The following is a 17,326-nucleotide window of genomic DNA, read 5'->3' on the forward strand; positions in this document are numbered from 1 at the left end:
GCGATAGCTGAGTTAGTAGACTTTAATGTAGATTCATCTATTAGAAATACAATTTTTTGTCACTTCATAGGTATCACTTGACTAAAGTCACTATTATCATTAAATGAAGCGTAAATGCTGTTGAGCGCTATAGTCAACCCTGTCACCTTCTCCCAATCTAGCCTTCTTTCTGAACCCTTTAGTAGGTCAATCCCCAGCGAGGGGCATTGATGATGATGCCCATGAGACAGCCGGAAATTATTCCAGCGACAGGGAGGGTGATAACCCAGCCAAAGTAGATCCATGCAATCATGCGCCAGTTGATGGTTCTCCAAGTGCCATTGCACAGGCCCACACCGACTGTTGCACCAGAGATACATTGAGTGGTGGAGACGGGGAGCTCTGCAGACAGTTAGCATAATTATGCTCGCTAAAGGAGTAACCCCAGAATATCACATACTCAGTCTCGTGGCCAGGATGACGGTAATGGCAGAGCCCAGCTCCATGGAAAAACCGCGGGATGGGGAGTGCAGGGTGATTCTGTTACCCAGGTTGCGCATGATGTTGTAGCCGTAGGTCCACAGACCGATGACAATGGCAGCACCTCCAAACGCCCTAAGATCGATTAGGAATTTTACTAGGAATGCGAAAGGTGGATACCCACAGGATCCAGTACGGAACAGGACTCTTGGACTTGAGGTTATTGGTCGACCAGACATAGAAAATGGTGGCATACGGGCCAACAGCACTGGATCAGTCTCTCAGCAGGCGTACAAAACACGAGGAAGATGTGACGAAACATACTTGGAGACATCGTTGGCACCGTGAGTGAAAGACGCCGTAGAAGCAGTCATAACCTGGAGGAAGGAGTACATGTATTCGGCCTTGTTGTCATAATGCTGCGCATGGGCATGGACCATCTCCAAGTCACCTGTGAGAATGTTTCGCTTCTTTTGCAGACTGACAACATCTTGATCGATACCGCGGAAGAAGAAGCGACGGAACTGCCAGAAGAGGACGGCCGGGCTGAAGGCTCCTCCCTCGGGGCGGGGCCCGATGAGGGTAAACTTGGCCTCGTCGACCTCGGCAGAAGCAGCGACAACATGACCTTCCTTGTCTCCCTCGCGCACAGCAGGTTCGCTCTCCTCATCAGAAGGTCCAGCTCTCTCAATGTTAGCACGTTCGCGCTGCAGCTCCTCTAGGGTCTTGTGGCCCCTGTAGTAGTCCTGCACATTCTTGTAGCCCTCAGGTGCAGGGGGCACTTCGCCACGACGCAGCACAAGAGGACCCATGAAGAGATGGTACCACTTCAGCTGCCAGTCCTCCTTGATCAACCTCCTGTGCAGCCAAGGGAGAAAGAAGACGGCGACGATGAGCGCGACGGCAGCACCCACACCGATGATCACACCGGTAGTTTCCGAATCGGTGAGCGTGATCCTGCTGGAACCACCCTTCCACACGATAAGCACTGTGCCTGTCAGCATCGTCAAACAGCATGCTAAGGTACTGGGGACGTACTGGTGAGCAAAGCAGAGGTGATGCCAAAGTATATGGGAATGGAGATAAAAGCCTTCACAACCGAGTTCTTACGTTCCATGACTCCGTACTTGGTGAAGAGGAAGATAACAGCACCAAAGGCACCAGACAGGAGAGGCGCGATGATCCAGGCCAGGAAGACCTGGACGACACCCGAGTTGATGTCTCCTCCCCACCACTTAATCCCATCGGATCCCAAAGCGGCAATGCCCATACCGATCACACCACCCATGATCGAGTGAGTGGTTGAGACCGGCATACCGAAGCGGGTTGCAATTGTAAGGTAGATGGAGGAAGCCGTAACAGCACAGACCATACCCAGCATCAGCAGGGCAGGGTTCTCCTCGAAGGCCTTGACGTCGACGATCTTGGTTCTGATGGTATCTGCGACACGAGCACCTACACCAATACTATGGCGGAAGGGTTAGTATCCTCCAATTGACACCATCATAAATGTACTGGAACAAACATACCTTCCACTAAATTCCATGATAGAGGCAAGGACCATGGCTTGCCAGTACTTCAACGAGCGAGACGACACCGAGGTCGCCCAGGAGTTGGCGACGTCGTTGGCACCGATGTTCCAGGCATCGAGGAAGGCAAAGATAGTGCCCAGGGCAAACAGGTAATCGAACTGATGGAGGGCCATCTTGTCGGTGAAAGGATGGATATCCTATTTCTTGTTCTTACAACTTGCAAACAAGATCTTACCTATCCCTGATACTCCGCGGAGCGTGCATGGTACTTATATAGTAAGTACGGAATCAGCAACAGCCTTTCCAGAAACCCAAAAAAACGCCGAAGAGGCGTGCGAACTAGACCCAAGGCAGTCCAGATCCTTTCACTAAATTTCCAAATTGACCTGCACCTCGCAAAAATCTGCCTCGTTATGTCGTGAACCATGAGACCGCAGTCAGTTGACAGGCTCTCTCTGTGTCTCTCCGCTCCTTCCTGACTCTTGGCGGCCATTTGCCAAGACCTCCTCCAGCGCTCAGTCGGAAAGCTTGTATGGCCAATCACAAATCCACTGAATGGAACGTGGTCTGCGATCCAGCTTGCTCTGAGTTCAGTGCACTCTATTCCAAGAGTCTTGGCTACTTGGCAGTTCCGATGCTGGATGTTTATGGCGATGCTGCCAGGCGACAAGCCACTTGGGAACGCAGCACCCCGTTCGTACTTACGTGGGTTGACCGGCCACATGGCGCAGCGATACGACCATATGCCTCTGCGTTTCTCTAGAATGTCTTGGAAGTTGAACCTTGGGGGTTTGCCAGCTCTACACACCATTCAATTCATGAAACTCCATTAAAAGAGGAAGAAGGACTATTCAGTTGGAGCATTCAACCCCCTCCTCAGACCGAGGCTCCTCATTCACTGAGCTCCGCAACGTCTTCACCTCCTTCTCAAGACTCTGAATATACTCCACAGCCGTTTCAATCAGCTCAACCTGCAAGTAGAGCGGATGCAGTCAGCAACACCGCATAACCCCGGGCCTCAGCAGACAGTAACCCCATGGAAAGCAACCACTGCGGGAGTTCAAAGGACACGCACCTTCGTCCCAGACGGCCCCCTGGGGCCAGAACCAACGCCACCAGCGTGTAGCACCCGAGCCATCTGCTCTAGCGCCGCCTTTAACCGATCTCGCTGGTTCTTCTGCGAGATAGCGTGTCGTTTGCGTCTGGAATCGACCTGGCCCGATGCACCCTCGGGGAACGTGATCAATACACCCTCTGTAGAATATGGGTCAGTCCATTCTCCATGAATTGCCAAGCCCAAGGTCGGAATTGTCCGATCCTTCCTTGGTCAAATACTAACCTCCCTTTGGCCGGAGCTCAATGAACCGAGGTGGAGGCCTTGCGGCTGTGCTCGAATAGGAGGATGGAGGGCTCGGCGACATGGTGTGCTGGTGGCCGAATGGCTGGATTCTGTGGTGTCTCGTGCTGTTCCCTCCCTGGTGTCCGGGACGGTATATATATTTGATCTGAGGTTTGCTAGAGGAGCAATAACTCCGCTTGCTAAGGACTGTCATATTGAGTGATGCCGTAGATGTAGACTTAGCATGGAATGACATGCATGTCTGTGCTGGCTCCCTCTGGCAGGGAATGAGGTTATTGTCGTAATTAGCCTCTGCCTATCGAGAGCTGGCTATTCTGCCGCTGAACGGGACTTGGACCTTCGTGCCTGGAGGACGTCGTTAGCTTCTCCATTGAGACCTCAAACACTATCTCACCTTTGTTGTTTATGGTGTTCTGACCAACCTACCTTGTCCATTGCTGTATACAATCTATAAGGTCAAAATGTGACTTCTCATGAGTCCAAGAACTGTCGTTATTAGGCTCTTTAATAGTCATACATTTTCATCCCCGACGGCTGTATGAGAGTCTCTATGTTTGTTCTAATTTTATGCAGTTTTCATTGGTGAAGGTTCGTCCTTAGACTGAGCTACAGGTCAAGCAGGGCACACGCTTTTAGACTCTGCAGGCGTTGTAATATACTAGTTATTACTACGTGTAATCGCTCTAGATAGAATTTTGCCATATCTGTCTATTTGCACTATACGGCAATGAATAACCATATCATTGCAAGCAGCCAAAAGAGAACGAGGCGATCCGCCTACGATCCCTGAATCAAATGCTCCAGCTTCCGTAGCAGACCCTCCGGTTCAGCCACCCCCTCCGCCGCGATCTGGTCCGCACGCTCCTGCGTGTCCGCCACGGCATAGATTCGAAGTTCATCCGCATTCCCCGAAGGACGGAAATGAGCGACATCTCCGTTCTGGAAAATGACCCGAACCCCATCCGTATAATCTATACGGGAGATCGAAGAAAACCCATGTCGAACAGAGAAAATCCCTTCGAGCTCTTGACGAATCCGACGGGATTGCTCTTCCGCATTCTGCGCTTCACCCTCACGCAGTGAGAAGCGGTCGATGATCTTCATGCTCGTGGCACGAGGGAAGTTCCGGATCAACGCAGCACGGCTGAACCGTTTGGGCAGGGTTGTGAAGAGCGCAGGCAGGGCCATGTGCCGGCTTTGCGCTGCAAACAGGGCACAGAGGAGAGGGAGCACCGCATCGCGCGTCGGGAGCGCAGTAAGCACCTTGCTGTCGCGTTCGATGTCAGAGCCCGTCAGAAAGCCGCCGTTGGCTTCCCATCCGCAGACGCGATGGCGGCCTTTTGCCACGGCACTCTGCATCCCGGCGATCACGTACGGACTGCCGATCTTTGTTTTCGGTTCGAGAACGCCGGCCAGCGGGCCGCGGTCGATGGCGTCGTTGGTGCTGATTGGGACCACGACGGAGTCAGCTTGCAGGAAGTCCGCGACGATCATGCCTAGCAGGTCGCCGCCGAAGAAGCGGAGTCTAGCGCTCTCCGGGGCGAGGAGGAGCGGGCGATCGCTGTCTCCATCTGTCGAGACGACCGCGTTGAATGTCTGTCCCGTGCTATCGTACAGACTCTGGACGGTGTTGAGTTGCGCCTCGTCGATGGCTTCGGTGTCTATGGGGACAAAGGTCTCGCTGCGGCCGGCTGGAGTGGCCTCGGCACCAAGCTTCTCCAGAATCTCAACCAGAACGTCGCGACCGACGGCAGAATGCTGATACACGAGAATCTTCATGCCCTTGAGCGATTCACCTCGAAAGAAATCCAGGTAGCGCTGGATATAGGCAGCTCTACCCTCGGGCGCAACAGGAGGAAGGTCTGATGGGGAATCGCGAAGCATGCCTTGGTCATTGAACAGAGAATCGGCAAAGGGCTGAGAGAGAAGCTCTTCGCGCACAACATCAACCACATTGTTGATTGGCTGTTCGTCCTTTTTGAGGAGTTCTCCTTTGGAGGTATTGAGCTTGTAGCCGTTACGATCAAACGGGATGTGGCTCCCCGTTACCATGATGCTTCCCTTGGCCTTTTGAAGGGCAAAATAGGTGAGCGCAGGCGTAGGAATAGCCCCAAGATTGATAGGATGCATGCCTCCGTCTTTCAAGGCTTGCACGACCGCTTGACAAAGACCACCGCGGTTGTTCTCTACATAGCCAGTGGAGCTGGGTCGGAGGTCGTGTGCGAAATAGAAGTCATCGCCTTTGCGGATGCCTCCTTCTGAGAGCTGCAATGACTGCAAATAGCGAATCTCTGCCAGGACATTTGTGTAGATCTCCAGCTGCGTCAAGTCAACCACTTTGCCCCTCCGACCACTAGTGCCGAATTTGAGGGGCTGCGGTTTATATGCCAGGTGGAAGCGCAGGGCGTCGGATGGGGAAGCAGTCGACATTCTAGATAGCGATAGCGCTTGGGTGTAGTATTATAGAGAGATCTGGCAGATAGGCTAAGGATGCTTTGATCAATTTGTGTTGACAAACAAAGGGTGTAATGGTCGGTGAGCAGAACATAAGAACAGTTCATGCCAAGCTGTCGCCGCAGCTCAGTATTCTGCCTGAGGCAGCAATCAGACATGGTGTGTTGCCCCAGGCATCACTACGCAGGCGAATTGCGTCTGTCGCGTAGTACCATTGCTGCGATACTGGTCACAAGTAAATAGGGAGGATGAGATAAGTCGAGGTCCAAATGAGATGAGAAAGAGAATCTATTCAGTTATAATAATCGCTGCTTATGCTAATAACTCAACACCTAGGAATCATGCGAACAGGAGTATCAAACAATAATATGTACAGTGGTAAGGTATGGAAAACAGGAGTTCAGACCACACCATCTAGGAGAAGTCGAATTGCTCTGGCGATGCCGGCGCCGCCCTGCTTTTCTGCAATAGAGAAATGGAAAAAATGCATCAATCATTCAAAGACCTCCTCACAGCTTCTGGCCCTTGTTGTGGCGCTCGAAGGACGAAACAGGGGGCGCAGAGTTGGGGTTGGGGTGGTGCTTCTTCAGGGCCATCTTGACATTGTACTCGAGGTCGAGCTGGGCCTTGGGGTCGTCGGTCTTGGGTTTGAAATCAACGACAAGGTCATCCTTGACGGCGAAAACTGAGTCGATGTCGAGATGCGGGTCGTCGCTGGGATAGATCTGGTTGATAATGGTGGCGTAGTCGGGGTGGGTAATCATGAGGTGAATGTGGGCGGGGCGCATGGGAGAGCGATCCATGAGATTGAGGAGCACACCCGCCGGACCGTCGGTGGGCAGAGAGTAAGGAGTAGGGTGGTAGCAGTACCAGTAGAACTCGCCCTTTTCGTTCGATCTGAACTTGCCGCGGAGGTTGTTCTCGCTCTGGTTGGGATCTTGGAAGTCGTACTGTCCGTTGGCGGAGGCTTGCCAGATGTCGAGGACAGCGCCGACGACGGGCTTTCCGGTCTCCATGTCTGTCAGGACACCGTGCATGAAGGTGACCCTGCCGTTGGGGTTGGGGTCCTGGATGATGCTGTCGCCGAGATTGCGGAAGGGAGCGTTGGGCGACCAGAAGGGGCCGAGAATGACGTTGGAGGTGGGAGTCAGACCCTCGTCAGTGACGATCTTGTTGGCGATCTCATCGACAAGGCTGATCGACTCAGTCAGCATTGCTCTTTGAAATTTTAATTGTTGCATCGCTGTACTTACGATTCAAGGCCGATAACATCGCAAATGCGGTGGCACTCATTGCGTACAGGAGTGCTGATCTTGCCGATAGAGTTGATGAACTCGACACCGAGCATCCACTCGGCGGGTGTTAACTCGACCTCACGAGCAAAGTCGTGGATGTGCTTGATCAGAGATCCCAAGACGACGCGGGCGCGCTCGGGGGTCCTAGGTCCCATAGAGTTGATGACATAGGGTGTGAAGTTGGGGTCGAATTGGCGCTTAGGCGACATTGTGTATTTGTATGTATGAAGATAGGTCGAAATGCCTGTACAGGACTAGAGAAGTTGCACGGAAGGAGTAAATTATCAATGGAGGATGATTGCTGGAGAGATTAAAGAAAGGCATCAATGCTCTTATAAACATTTTAATCGGCATGGTGAGTCTGGATACTGAGGGAGGTCAGATGGCGACGGCAAATACGGTCGGCTCCTAGCCCATGGGTGTGTGAGGGGCCCCGCCTTGCGCCGGGGTCAGATAAATACCAGACACGGTAGCTACATGCCGAGAAATTCACGAACAAGTTTCCATTGCATGACTCCGCCATTCTGGCAACGGTCAAGTCTAAGAACCGACCGGCGGCCACCAGCAGATCCTAAGAATTGATCAGCCGGGTCAACTGGGACGTTTGGCAGATATGCATTTCCGTACATACCTCACTGGCCTAAGACGGCAGGCAGACACACGGCTCCCCGCGTCGGCGATCGGTTAGGCAAGGCCAGCGGGGGGCGATGCCTGTTAATCAGCTTACTAACATCAACTCAGCTGGGAACGCGGATATTCAATAAGAGCCGCGCTGTGGTGCCGGAGTAGTTCTTACCCGCGGGCAAAAAAATCAAGAGGCACAACTCCACGTGACTCCATCTTGGCAAATCATGCTTTCAATTCCTATTGCGCCATTGGTTCATAACAGTTAATATCATGTGATTTTCCTGTTTTCCTGCTGAGGGCCGGCACAAATGTCTCGTTGCACTTATCCTTTCACATGACTCTAATAGTATCTTAGGAAAGTTGCGCTCACTGGGAGATAGCGTTTCGACTGGGTATACAATGGTCATGTGGAAAAGCCTACTTTCAGGTCTCTTGCTTTCATCATGCTCGATCCTAGTGCTCTAATCAATACCAAATCCAATGCTAGGGTCCTTACTCCTTATTTCTTCTTATTCAAGGCTCAAATGAATGCCAAGGCCATGCTTCAGTTCAGCCAGCAGAGCCATTGATTGGGTACCAAAGCTATAGGCCTCGACTCCATAACAACTCCCTGCCCATATCCAAGTTGAGTAGCGCATTCAGTACTGCTTGAGTTCATGATTTCTTGCACAATCTCTTTTGCGTATGAGCAGGTGTGCTGGTGTGGTAAGCCAGGTGCAATAGACTCATGTGACATGGATGCCATTGTGGTCAGTGTGGGGTACATATGTTGCCCTAAACTACTGATCATCCATGCTGTTTCTATCAACCGGTGAACTAGATCTTTAAGTCTCATGGTTACTGGCGTAAAAGGGCTTGAAAATTGCGAGGTGAAATGCCACCATGTCCATGACATCGTCCGCGGTCAAACCTGACAGTATCGAGTACTGGGACAAAGTGCGCTTTTCCTGATATAATTCAAGAAACCCATTGACTTTCTCTTCGATCTTGAAGAGTGTGCCGGCCCGGACTCGTAGACGGCGATGGCATCCATAGTGATAATACACAAAGCTTTCCTGTTAGGTGCGCTTCTACCGTATGTACCGTGTCTGGAACAATTTGGAGTGATTTAATCAGAGCTGCTGCCAGTGGTAGAACTGAGTCTAGCAGGATGTTCACCATGAATGAGTTACTTGTCGAACTTTGAAGAGCGTCTTTGTTATCTTGAATCTTGAATATTATATATATATCTTTTAAATAATCACCATATCATTGAAAAATCAGTGTTGAGGAGTGGAACAACAGATTGCGATGAAGCAAGAGACACTGCAGGATTGATGATGGATTGATGACTGGTAGACAGTGTACAAGGCTGTCGTTTTACACAATTACAGTGTGATCGCATGCACTGGCTGGACAACCACACCACTAGGTATGTGTGATAACGTGGGAGCCAATTTAGATAAGAATTAACTGAGAAAGCTTTCAAATGACGTTATTCTCCATTGATTAAGCTAAAGAATAAGAATCAGTTCAAGAAGCGCCCAAGGCTTTATGCCGATACATCAAGAGACGACCGTGGTACCTCAGTTGCGGCCGGCCGAATAGTGACATAAATAGTTGTCAGCCGTACCAGATGTCTTGGTGGAGCTTGTCTGACCTGCCTTTAGATGATACTGCCGAGAGTCAGGCAGAGTGTACTTATGGAAGCTTGCAGCAATCAAGAAGCATTCTGCTGCGGGTGGTCCCGCTCGCATACTTCGACCGTGGTTCGTGCGGACAGAGTCTGGTTGCTTATGGCTTGACTGTCATTTAGACGTATCATATACCAGGAATCAAGAAGTGGCTGGTTATTTATAGGGGGACTTATAAATGGCTGACTCTTCTGCGTACAGTGGACCGACTTCCTGTTCCGCGGCAATATTGCAGAACTCACTTCCATCGAGCTTGTTCACTACCTACTATTCCTATTACGCTAGAGATCGTGTCTAGAAGCCTTCTAGTCGAGTGATTATATGGTTGACAGAGCCATGGCATAGCCAATTGATAACCGCCTGCATGATGCAGGCGATACGCCTCGGAGTATGCCTGGTATTGCGGCGCAGCGTCTGCCGCAGTTCTTACATCACATAAGGCTATAGAAGAGGCGTAGATAAATAGGCATCCATTCCACTCTTTTTTCCATATTCTCTTGCTCATCTTCCATCTTCTGTGCCCTACTTCTCTGTTCAACACTCACCATTCTATCCACATCTTTAATACACCATTACATTTTCATTCATCAACCATGACCATGTCTCACATGTCGCTTGATGAAAGGGCTGAGTCCGTTGAGGATATTATCCATTACGACTTCACCAATCGCGCAATTCTCTATGAAGCTCTCCATAGTGCCGGCGCGCTTGCCAAGACCGGACGAGCATATCGCTCCGATGGCAATAAGGACCTGGCACAAATCGGCGATGCGGTCCTGCAGCTGATTCTCGTGATGGACGGCTACGAAGCCAAAGCCAGTCGAGGTTAGCTGTCCCTCATAAATGTTCTTGAGATAGACCCTAATCGAATCACCAGGCTACATCAACCAGATTGTCTCGTCGGTGGCCAGCAACCCCCATCTCGCACAGATGGGCTCCAAAGCTGGACTGGAGAATCTCATTCTCATCAATCCGTCTCAGGCCAGCGTGTCCCCCGGAGTGATGGCTCAAACCGTCGAGGCAATCCTTGGCGCCGTCTATCTCGATAGCGAAATGGACGTCCAGGCCGTCCGAGCTGTCATGGCTGTCTTGAGCCTGGGATGGCCAGTGTGAATTTATCTCTGCGCGTGAACAAAGCGAATACGAGTTTACGTGACTCGATATCTGTTACTTACCGCAAAGGCGTCCAAGGGCCTCCTCGCCCAGGGCCGGCATCGGATCGCCCGATGGCGTGGACAGCTTTCCAGGACCAGACCAAATACTTTCCAAGGAGGGTTTGGGGTCCTTGTCAGCTGTCCATGCACGTTGTAATCCGCTGCTGGCCCTGTACGATGGGGCCTTCGGGTGCCCTTGCGGTCCTGGAACGTCTGAGAGCCATGAAAGGCGTTATTCGCTGTGGCGAGCTAATAGGTCTTACTGACAGACGTGATGTGGTGTTGTTGTATGCCGGGGGGGAGGGGGGGAACTGATGGGGATACAGAGTGATCAAGTATCGAATGTGCAGGTAGCTGATAGTTGCATGGAGTATTCTGCTTAATGGAATGATGGCTCATCCGAGATTACACCCATTTGCAACACTTTGTAGCGTACTGACAGGCTCGGCATCAAGCATGCCGACGGTAACAGCGGTAGGCACACTATTTACGTGTAAAACAGGAGCATGTGGTAGCGCTTCCCTAGCTGATTAGCGTTAAGGCATCTCACATGATCATTTCAGAACCTACAACAGGAGAGCTCCCTCTTCAGTATTTTAACATCCTCGAGAAATAATAATAATGGAATTCAAAGACTGTTTCTGGCCGGTGCACCAAAAATATGTTTTATATTTCAAATAGTGATATTATATACTGTAAAAGGAGTGATATAGCACAGGAAAACACTGTACTTGAGTAAGAGCTGCAACAATGACAGAGTTTAAACGCAACGCTCAAATCAAATGACTGTATTTAAGTGGACCGCAAGAGCCAGCTCACGTTCTCATCTACTGGGTGTAAAGACAGCCGTTAGGGTTGGCAACATCCTCAACACGAGCAGCGATGCCGACGCAGTCCTTGTTGCCGGCGGGGTTGGCAACGCCGGCATCAGCCCAGATGCTCCAGGCACCGTCGATGCTGTTGGGGCAGGCGATCAGGTCCTTGCCGCCGAACTGGAGGTGGTTCTGGTCGTTGATGGCCCAACCCTTGCGCTCGGAGTTCTTAGGGGCGGGCTGAGCGCCGGTGGTGTAGCCGATCTTACCCTGGCCTGTAGAGTTCCTGTCAGTGTCTGCTTTTTCCCATGTCTTGAGTGTGTGGACGTGACTTACCCATGCCGGAGCGGTCGGCGAAGATCTCCTGGGGGGTAGCAGAGGCGGCATAGAGGTACAGGGAGCCGTCTTCAATGTAGAAAGTGGCGCTCTTCTCGCCGGGACGGTCGCAGCTGGCGTTCTGGGAGTTGAGGCCGGCAAAGATGCTGCTCTTGGCAGCGCTAAAGGGCTGATACTGGACGGCACTGCCAGAGTGGATGGCGACGACGCCAAAGTACTTGTTGGTAGGGGCAGAGCAGGCGGCGGCGGAGGCAGTGGCAGCGGCCGAAGCGGCGAGGATAAAGCTCTTGATCTGCATTTTGTGTGGTTTGCAGAGTGTTTGAGAACTGAGAGTGTTCGGAACGGCTGTGAGTGATTGATTTGATTTGTTGTTGATGATGAATGTCAGAGAGACAAGGGTAGCATTGAGCCTTTTATACCTTCAAGGAGATCCTCGACATCCGAGGGTTTCCATGCAGACGAGGATACGAAGGCAGTGACTGCGCCAACTCCGCCAAGCAACTGTCTAAGACATGCAGCCTATTCCGCGCTGGAGATGTGGTCGTGCCTTCTGTGCTCCATTAACCAATGACTATATTTGGTTCTTCAGATGACTTCAATAGTGGGTCCCCTGCCTGAAATATGGGGAAATGACCTCAGTTAATCTAGTTGCGATGGGTCTCTGGTCCTGGAGGTAATAATCAGCATATCTATACTCTGTTACTATTGTTATTTCATCCTGATATACGATCTCATATTCTAGAACAAAACACGCAGAATATGACTGTTACACCTTGAAGAGAATTTTCCGTCACTTTACTACGTACCTGAATCCCCCAAGGCAATGGCATGATTGACGTTTATAGTAGTGGCAATACATTGCGGACCCTCCTATTCAGTAACTCCACATGTTTCTCCCAGCTCCCCACAATAGGAGAATCAGACCCAATCAGAGACCAGGGAATTATTGATCTTAAGACATCGGTTTTGGCGTTGGAACGGGACTACCGGGAGATGCCCTAAGTGGCTAATGCCCACTCCATGCCCAGTGGCGGCGCGATTAATACGGAGTAGGTTAGAAGTTTCCTCGTCCCCAGAAATCGATCACTGTGAAAACTGTGGAACAGACTTGGTGCTGGGACAGGTCTAATATTAAACTTGAATGCTGGGCCACAGTGCTACACCGCCACTCCCTGAAGATAGGGGTCGGTGGAATTTCCAATGTTCTACCGAGGGCGTCCCCGGAATGAGAGACACTCGACTGATCCTAGCCATGCACTAAATACACTACGCGTTGATCACCAGCCATAGTGTACATTTTAGTCCTTCGAGCTCATCTTAACGTCAGTCGAGGAACCGCAAATATTGACTAAAAGCATTCTAGAGTCAGATCGTCGCTAATATTATTTACATAATGGTTATGTCAATTGTTTAAACGTTCTCTCCGGCAATACTGCGGTATGCTCTCTTACACGTCACTGCCCGGTGCATATGCCACAAGAGGAAAAAGTGCTAGGGAATCTTGAAGAGATGGTACAGAGTAGTTGTTGATTATACTGGCTTTAAGAGAGCTAGCGATTTGGGGCGACAAAACGCATCCATCTTCGACTTTCAGGTGCAACAAATTTCGCACCAACGGTGGCTACCTCGACAGCTGCAAAACTGCGCAAAGAGAGCTAGTTTTTGTCTCAGGGGGTGTCTTAAAGATAGTACTTACGCTGTAGCTGCTGCAAACGTGCCTATAGCTATTCTTTTACTATAAATACCCGCGCAGACTAGAAGGCTAAGTTGCACGTGGCGATAATGCCCGCCTAGTAGTCGTGCTCAATAGGACATCCGGAGAGGCCGGGAGAAGCCGGCAGGCCATTCGAGATGCCGACGTTGGTCGTACCTTGAAGAACTTGACTTTCTGGTCGCTGTATCACCAGTTGTGGGCTTTGTCGACTCTTGTTGCTGTCTTTGGCTATTCAGTTCTCCGAGAGATGCAAATGTGCCTTTCTCTGAGGAGGGAGCTTTTTCCCTTAAAGCCAGGGGTGGATTATCCGTACATCCATTGACTGCAGTGATCCTCCCTTTTTCCTTTCAGATAATTCAACGAAATCCTTCTTACTCTCTTTCCTCCTAGATCTATTTCGTAGGGTATTCCCACAACCAATGTTGCCTCTCGATCACTCTGGCGAGCAATTCTCGACAGACTCCTGTGTCTATTTCGCACAGAGAGTTGAGGGAATGAATGCGTGCTTATTATAACAGGACATTATCTCTACGAAAGTGAGATGTTGCCTCTGCGCAATCTCACTATCCGAAGATCCGAGCTCGCGGGTTTTCAGGCTCAGCTGGTGTCCTGGTTACCTGTCATGGGCTGTCATCAGTGAGTTTTCAAATACCACACGGAGAAAATACATCTGTCTGCTCTCGTCTCATAGTCATATCCTTGTCGATAATATGACCAAGCTTAATCTCCAATGCAGCCATTCAGCTTCAGGATAACAGAGTCTTCGCATGAGCCTCCCAAATCGACCAGTGGTCGAATTTGTAGAAAGCTATCGGCGCTCCAGGTTTGTCGCGACCATGCATTGTCTGTTACTATAGTGTATCAATTGTACTATGTGCAATGTTACTAATGGATGGAAATGCATAGGTTCTTTCCCCTGCGTCCAGATATAGAACCACATCATCCCCGCCGTGGTTTGATCGCAACCGACGACCTTATAACCAGTGGCCAAACTGCAAACTATACATTTGGAGGAACTTTGACCGTGTAGGTACCATGATGCATACTTGAGTCTGCTTCTGCTGCTTTGTACCTCGGCAGCACCTTACCACGCAGAGGCATGATACAATATGAGATTTTCTACTTTCCATACTCGCTTCCGGCTTTCCAATAAGATTTTTCATCCCTTCACTGGGTTCTTTCTAATGTTCCTGCCATGTCAAAGATTCAATAGCACGTACACCCTTCTTGAACCTGCTCTTCGGGTAGAGTTGGCGAGAATTCACTTCTATGAGAGCAATTCATCGTTGACAATCTCAGAGACTCGTTCTTCAAAGGGCCTTTGATCCCTCCCGTCATACTATTGTGTAATTGTCTGAGTGTCTGAGTGTCTGGGTGTCTGAGTCGGGAGGGATGGGATGGCGCGGCCAGGAGGCTGCACGGATTACATTGCATTATTCAAGCGAGGCACCGCAACCAATCGCTTCTCTAACCGCCTTAGGCGATCAGATTGAGACGGAGATGCGGTGGCCTGCCTAAAAACTTTCAGGTGCCTTCAATCGCGGCATGTAGACTAAAACCCTGAGATGGCCGGACTGCAACTGAAGTTTCGAGGGAATTATATCGTAAACGCCAATGGCTGTAGAGGTAGGGCCGCAGTGCGTAGACTCGGGTCGCACACATGTCCCCGAATATGCAAACGAGCTGCGATGTGTCCTGGCTTGCTGCTGCTATTCTTACTAAACAGTCATACTGTGTAACCAGTTTTAAATTAGGAGTAGCATCGAACCCTCCACGTCGGCCACTAGAAAGTTTGTGTTCATAGGTTTTGGAGAGCTGCCCCAGATCCTATTCGACCTTGGAACGGTGCCGACTACAGGGATCTTGGATTCCTCTGAGTGGTCTTCTCGTAGCATGCTATATCGTCAGGCTAATGTGCCAGTATATGGTTTATTTGTAATGACAGCTCAAGGTTTGTTGACCTTGGCTTCTTTAGCTTCATGTACAAGAAGATATATTTCCCACGGCACATTGGTATACTGAGGTTCATAGTCAAGCAAACTGAAAATCACGGTCGAGAAGCAGAATTTGATAAAAATTGAGAACTCAAGGCACTGCTATTTGAATAAACAATGTAAGTTCATGTTAATGAGGACCAAGTACGATGAAAATATTCTGAAGAGGTCATGAGGATTGTCGAGCTCTCCTTTGGGACATGTAACAAAATAAGGAAAAAGGTCTTCAACAAGGCCTGCTGGCCCAATGGTAAGGCGCTTGACTACGGATCAAGAGATTGCAGGTTCGAATCCTGCGTAGGTCAATTTTTGTTTTTTTAACCCCGCCCTATATTTACTATTTGTCTGCGGTTGCCGCCTTGTTCCACCAGAAAGGTGGGTATTCGAACTAGAGCCAGAGTAAAATTCGCTAGTCACCAATAAGCGGCTGGCACTATTTCTAGACTCCTGTATCTCAACGCCTTTTTTCCGTAAGTGCTCAGAAAATGTGATAAGGATTCCGCATCGTCGTGCTGATCGCGAGCAGCGCAGTCAGAGAAGGAAAACAACAACAGGTTTGACGTGCGAATGAACGTTCGTTGGTCGGGGGCCGTCGAAGTAAATGTCTGCAAACCACGTACTGATTGGGCAGCCCCTGACCACAGCTACAACGTCCGATCAATTTCTTAAAATGGTCGCTGAAGTCCACGCTTCCGCCCTTCGCGGCCATCTGCATCTTCATCATAGCAACCCCTTTCTGCCCACTGGGTCCAGTTCCAAGTACCTGCTCGCCAAACATGCGCAGCTGCATCGGCATCAAATGGTTTCCGTAATGCTCGACAACGTCGTGCTTCTCCACCGCATATCCAAGATAGCTCCAGTTTGCGGAATCCGTGCCGTACCGGACGCATTTCTCCGCTTTGGCTGGGGTCCACCACCTCGGAAGGAGATCGGGTTTGCGTTCAACGCGCTTCAGGAAGCGGCGGAAGCCAGCGCGTCCGCCATCAGTCGCCCCGGCATAGACGCTATCCGCCTCAATATCCCCTGTGAACGTGTAGTCGTCGTCTAACCGGAGACGGTAGGTGTCGATTAGTAACTTGTAGGTATCGTTTTCGGTGCTGTCATGGAGCCAAGTCTTTGCGTGGAGGCGATGAAACGGCTTCAATCTCTAGGGCTTTGGTGGATTGGGTGGCGTTGGCGTCAGTTGCGGACTGGCTGCCAGAGCCTGCGTTTGCTTGAGCATTGCTGACACAGACTTTCTTGTGAGATCCCAGTCGGCTTTCTGGAGTCGCGGGAGCAGTAGACAGCCGATTTGCAGCGGCAGCAGTTCCTCAAGGGAGCACTTTCAGATTCTGCCTTTTTGCAGCTCTGACATTTGTGTGTCACGATGGGATTGGAGTCAAATGATTCGTGACTGTAGCAGGTTCAGTGAGGATCTTGTAGAGGACGAGATTGGACCTTTCTGCTGCTCGCTGATGGAAAACGTGGAGAAGATGATTATAGGAAACTCCCTAGTAGATAGAAGGAAGAGGTAGAGTAGCGGTGAACGAGACTCTTTTACTACTTAGAGTTTCAGCATGTTGATTTCTGCAGGTAGAGAATGATCAATGTATTCAGTGCTGGTGATTCGAGCGGCGGTGTACCTGGCTGGAATACAATTGTTATGGTTACAACGGAAGAATCGGATCTTTTGTTATGAGCCTAGTAGGAAGCCTACACGGAACCCTTTCATGACACCAGACAAACCCTATTATGCTGTGGACGTAACTGAGCTTCATCTAGAACAGGAACACAAAAAACAAAACAAAAAAACAATAAAAAAAAAGACCTACAACAGCTGGGAATCGCTGGTGGTCAGCCACCCAACTACTAACCAGCGCCGATTTTACGCCAAACAAATACTCTATAGTTTGTTCGCGATTTTCTACAGTGTAGCT

At 50.3% G+C, this 17,326-nt stretch overlaps 7 protein-coding genes and 1 non-coding gene across 8 annotated transcripts; 3 read left to right on the plus strand and 5 right to left on the minus strand.

The window, feature by feature from the left end:
• Positions 1-178: 178 nt before the first annotated feature.
• On the minus strand, positions 179-2,164 carry Aud_002712 (inorganic phosphate transporter; the record flags this gene model as incomplete). Its single annotated transcript, XM_043287674.1, has 6 exons — positions 179-381; positions 440-594; positions 644-727; positions 784-1,447; positions 1,498-1,925; positions 1,989-2,164. The coding sequence occupies 6 exons, from the start codon at positions 2,162-2,164 to the stop codon at positions 179-181; spliced, it is 1,710 nt and encodes a 569-aa protein (XP_043143609.1).
• A 678-nt stretch (positions 2,165-2,842) lies between these two features.
• Aud_002713 (uncharacterized protein) lies at positions 2,843-3,412 on the minus strand (the record flags this gene model as incomplete). The annotated part of the gene is made up of 3 exons (XM_043287675.1): positions 2,843-2,962; positions 3,067-3,245; positions 3,331-3,412. 3 exons carry the CDS (start codon positions 3,410-3,412, stop codon positions 2,843-2,845), a joined length of 381 nt encoding a protein of 126 aa, XP_043143610.1.
• A 716-nt stretch (positions 3,413-4,128) lies between these two features.
• On the minus strand, positions 4,129-5,781 carry Aud_002714 (phosphomannomutase; the record flags this gene model as incomplete). The annotated part of the gene is made up of 1 exon (XM_043287676.1): positions 4,129-5,781. One exon carries the CDS (start codon positions 5,779-5,781, stop codon positions 4,129-4,131), a length of 1,653 nt encoding a protein of 550 aa, XP_043143611.1.
• A 533-nt stretch (positions 5,782-6,314) lies between these two features.
• Aud_002715 (putative catechol dioxygenase) lies at positions 6,315-7,309 on the minus strand (the record flags this gene model as incomplete). The annotated part of the gene is made up of 2 exons (XM_043287677.1): positions 6,315-6,999; positions 7,059-7,309. The coding sequence occupies 2 exons, from the start codon at positions 7,307-7,309 to the stop codon at positions 6,315-6,317; spliced, it is 936 nt and encodes a 311-aa protein (XP_043143612.1).
• Positions 7,310-9,993: 2,684 nt separating this feature from the next.
• Positions 9,994-10,513, plus strand: Aud_002716 (ribonuclease III domain-containing protein; the record flags this gene model as incomplete). Its single annotated transcript, XM_043287678.1, has 2 exons — positions 9,994-10,225; positions 10,278-10,513. The coding sequence occupies 2 exons, from the start codon at positions 9,994-9,996 to the stop codon at positions 10,511-10,513; spliced, it is 468 nt and encodes a 155-aa protein (XP_043143613.1).
• Positions 10,514-11,381: 868 nt separating this feature from the next.
• On the minus strand, positions 11,382-12,000 carry aspf34 (cell wall protein PhiA; the record flags this gene model as incomplete). Its single annotated transcript, XM_043287679.1, has 2 exons — positions 11,382-11,641; positions 11,703-12,000. The coding sequence occupies 2 exons, from the start codon at positions 11,998-12,000 to the stop codon at positions 11,382-11,384; spliced, it is 558 nt and encodes a 185-aa protein (XP_043143614.1).
• A 3,643-nt stretch (positions 12,001-15,643) lies between these two features.
• Aud_002718 lies at positions 15,644-15,715 on the plus strand. Its single transcript has one exon. It is a non-coding gene; the product is annotated as a tRNA-Arg (tRNA).
• Positions 15,716-16,080: 365 nt separating this feature from the next.
• On the plus strand, positions 16,081-16,458 carry Aud_002719 (uncharacterized protein; the record flags this gene model as incomplete). The annotated part of the gene is made up of 1 exon (XM_043287680.1): positions 16,081-16,458. The coding sequence occupies one exon, from the start codon at positions 16,081-16,083 to the stop codon at positions 16,456-16,458; it is 378 nt and encodes a 125-aa protein (XP_043143615.1).
• Between the last annotated feature and the right edge of the window lie 868 nt (positions 16,459-17,326).

The sequence above is a fragment of the Aspergillus udagawae genome (assembly GCF_001078395.1).
Source record: "Aspergillus udagawae IFM 46973 DNA, scaffold_2, whole genome shotgun sequence".
Taxonomy (NCBI): Eukaryota; Fungi; Ascomycota; class Eurotiomycetes; order Eurotiales; family Aspergillaceae; genus Aspergillus; species Aspergillus udagawae.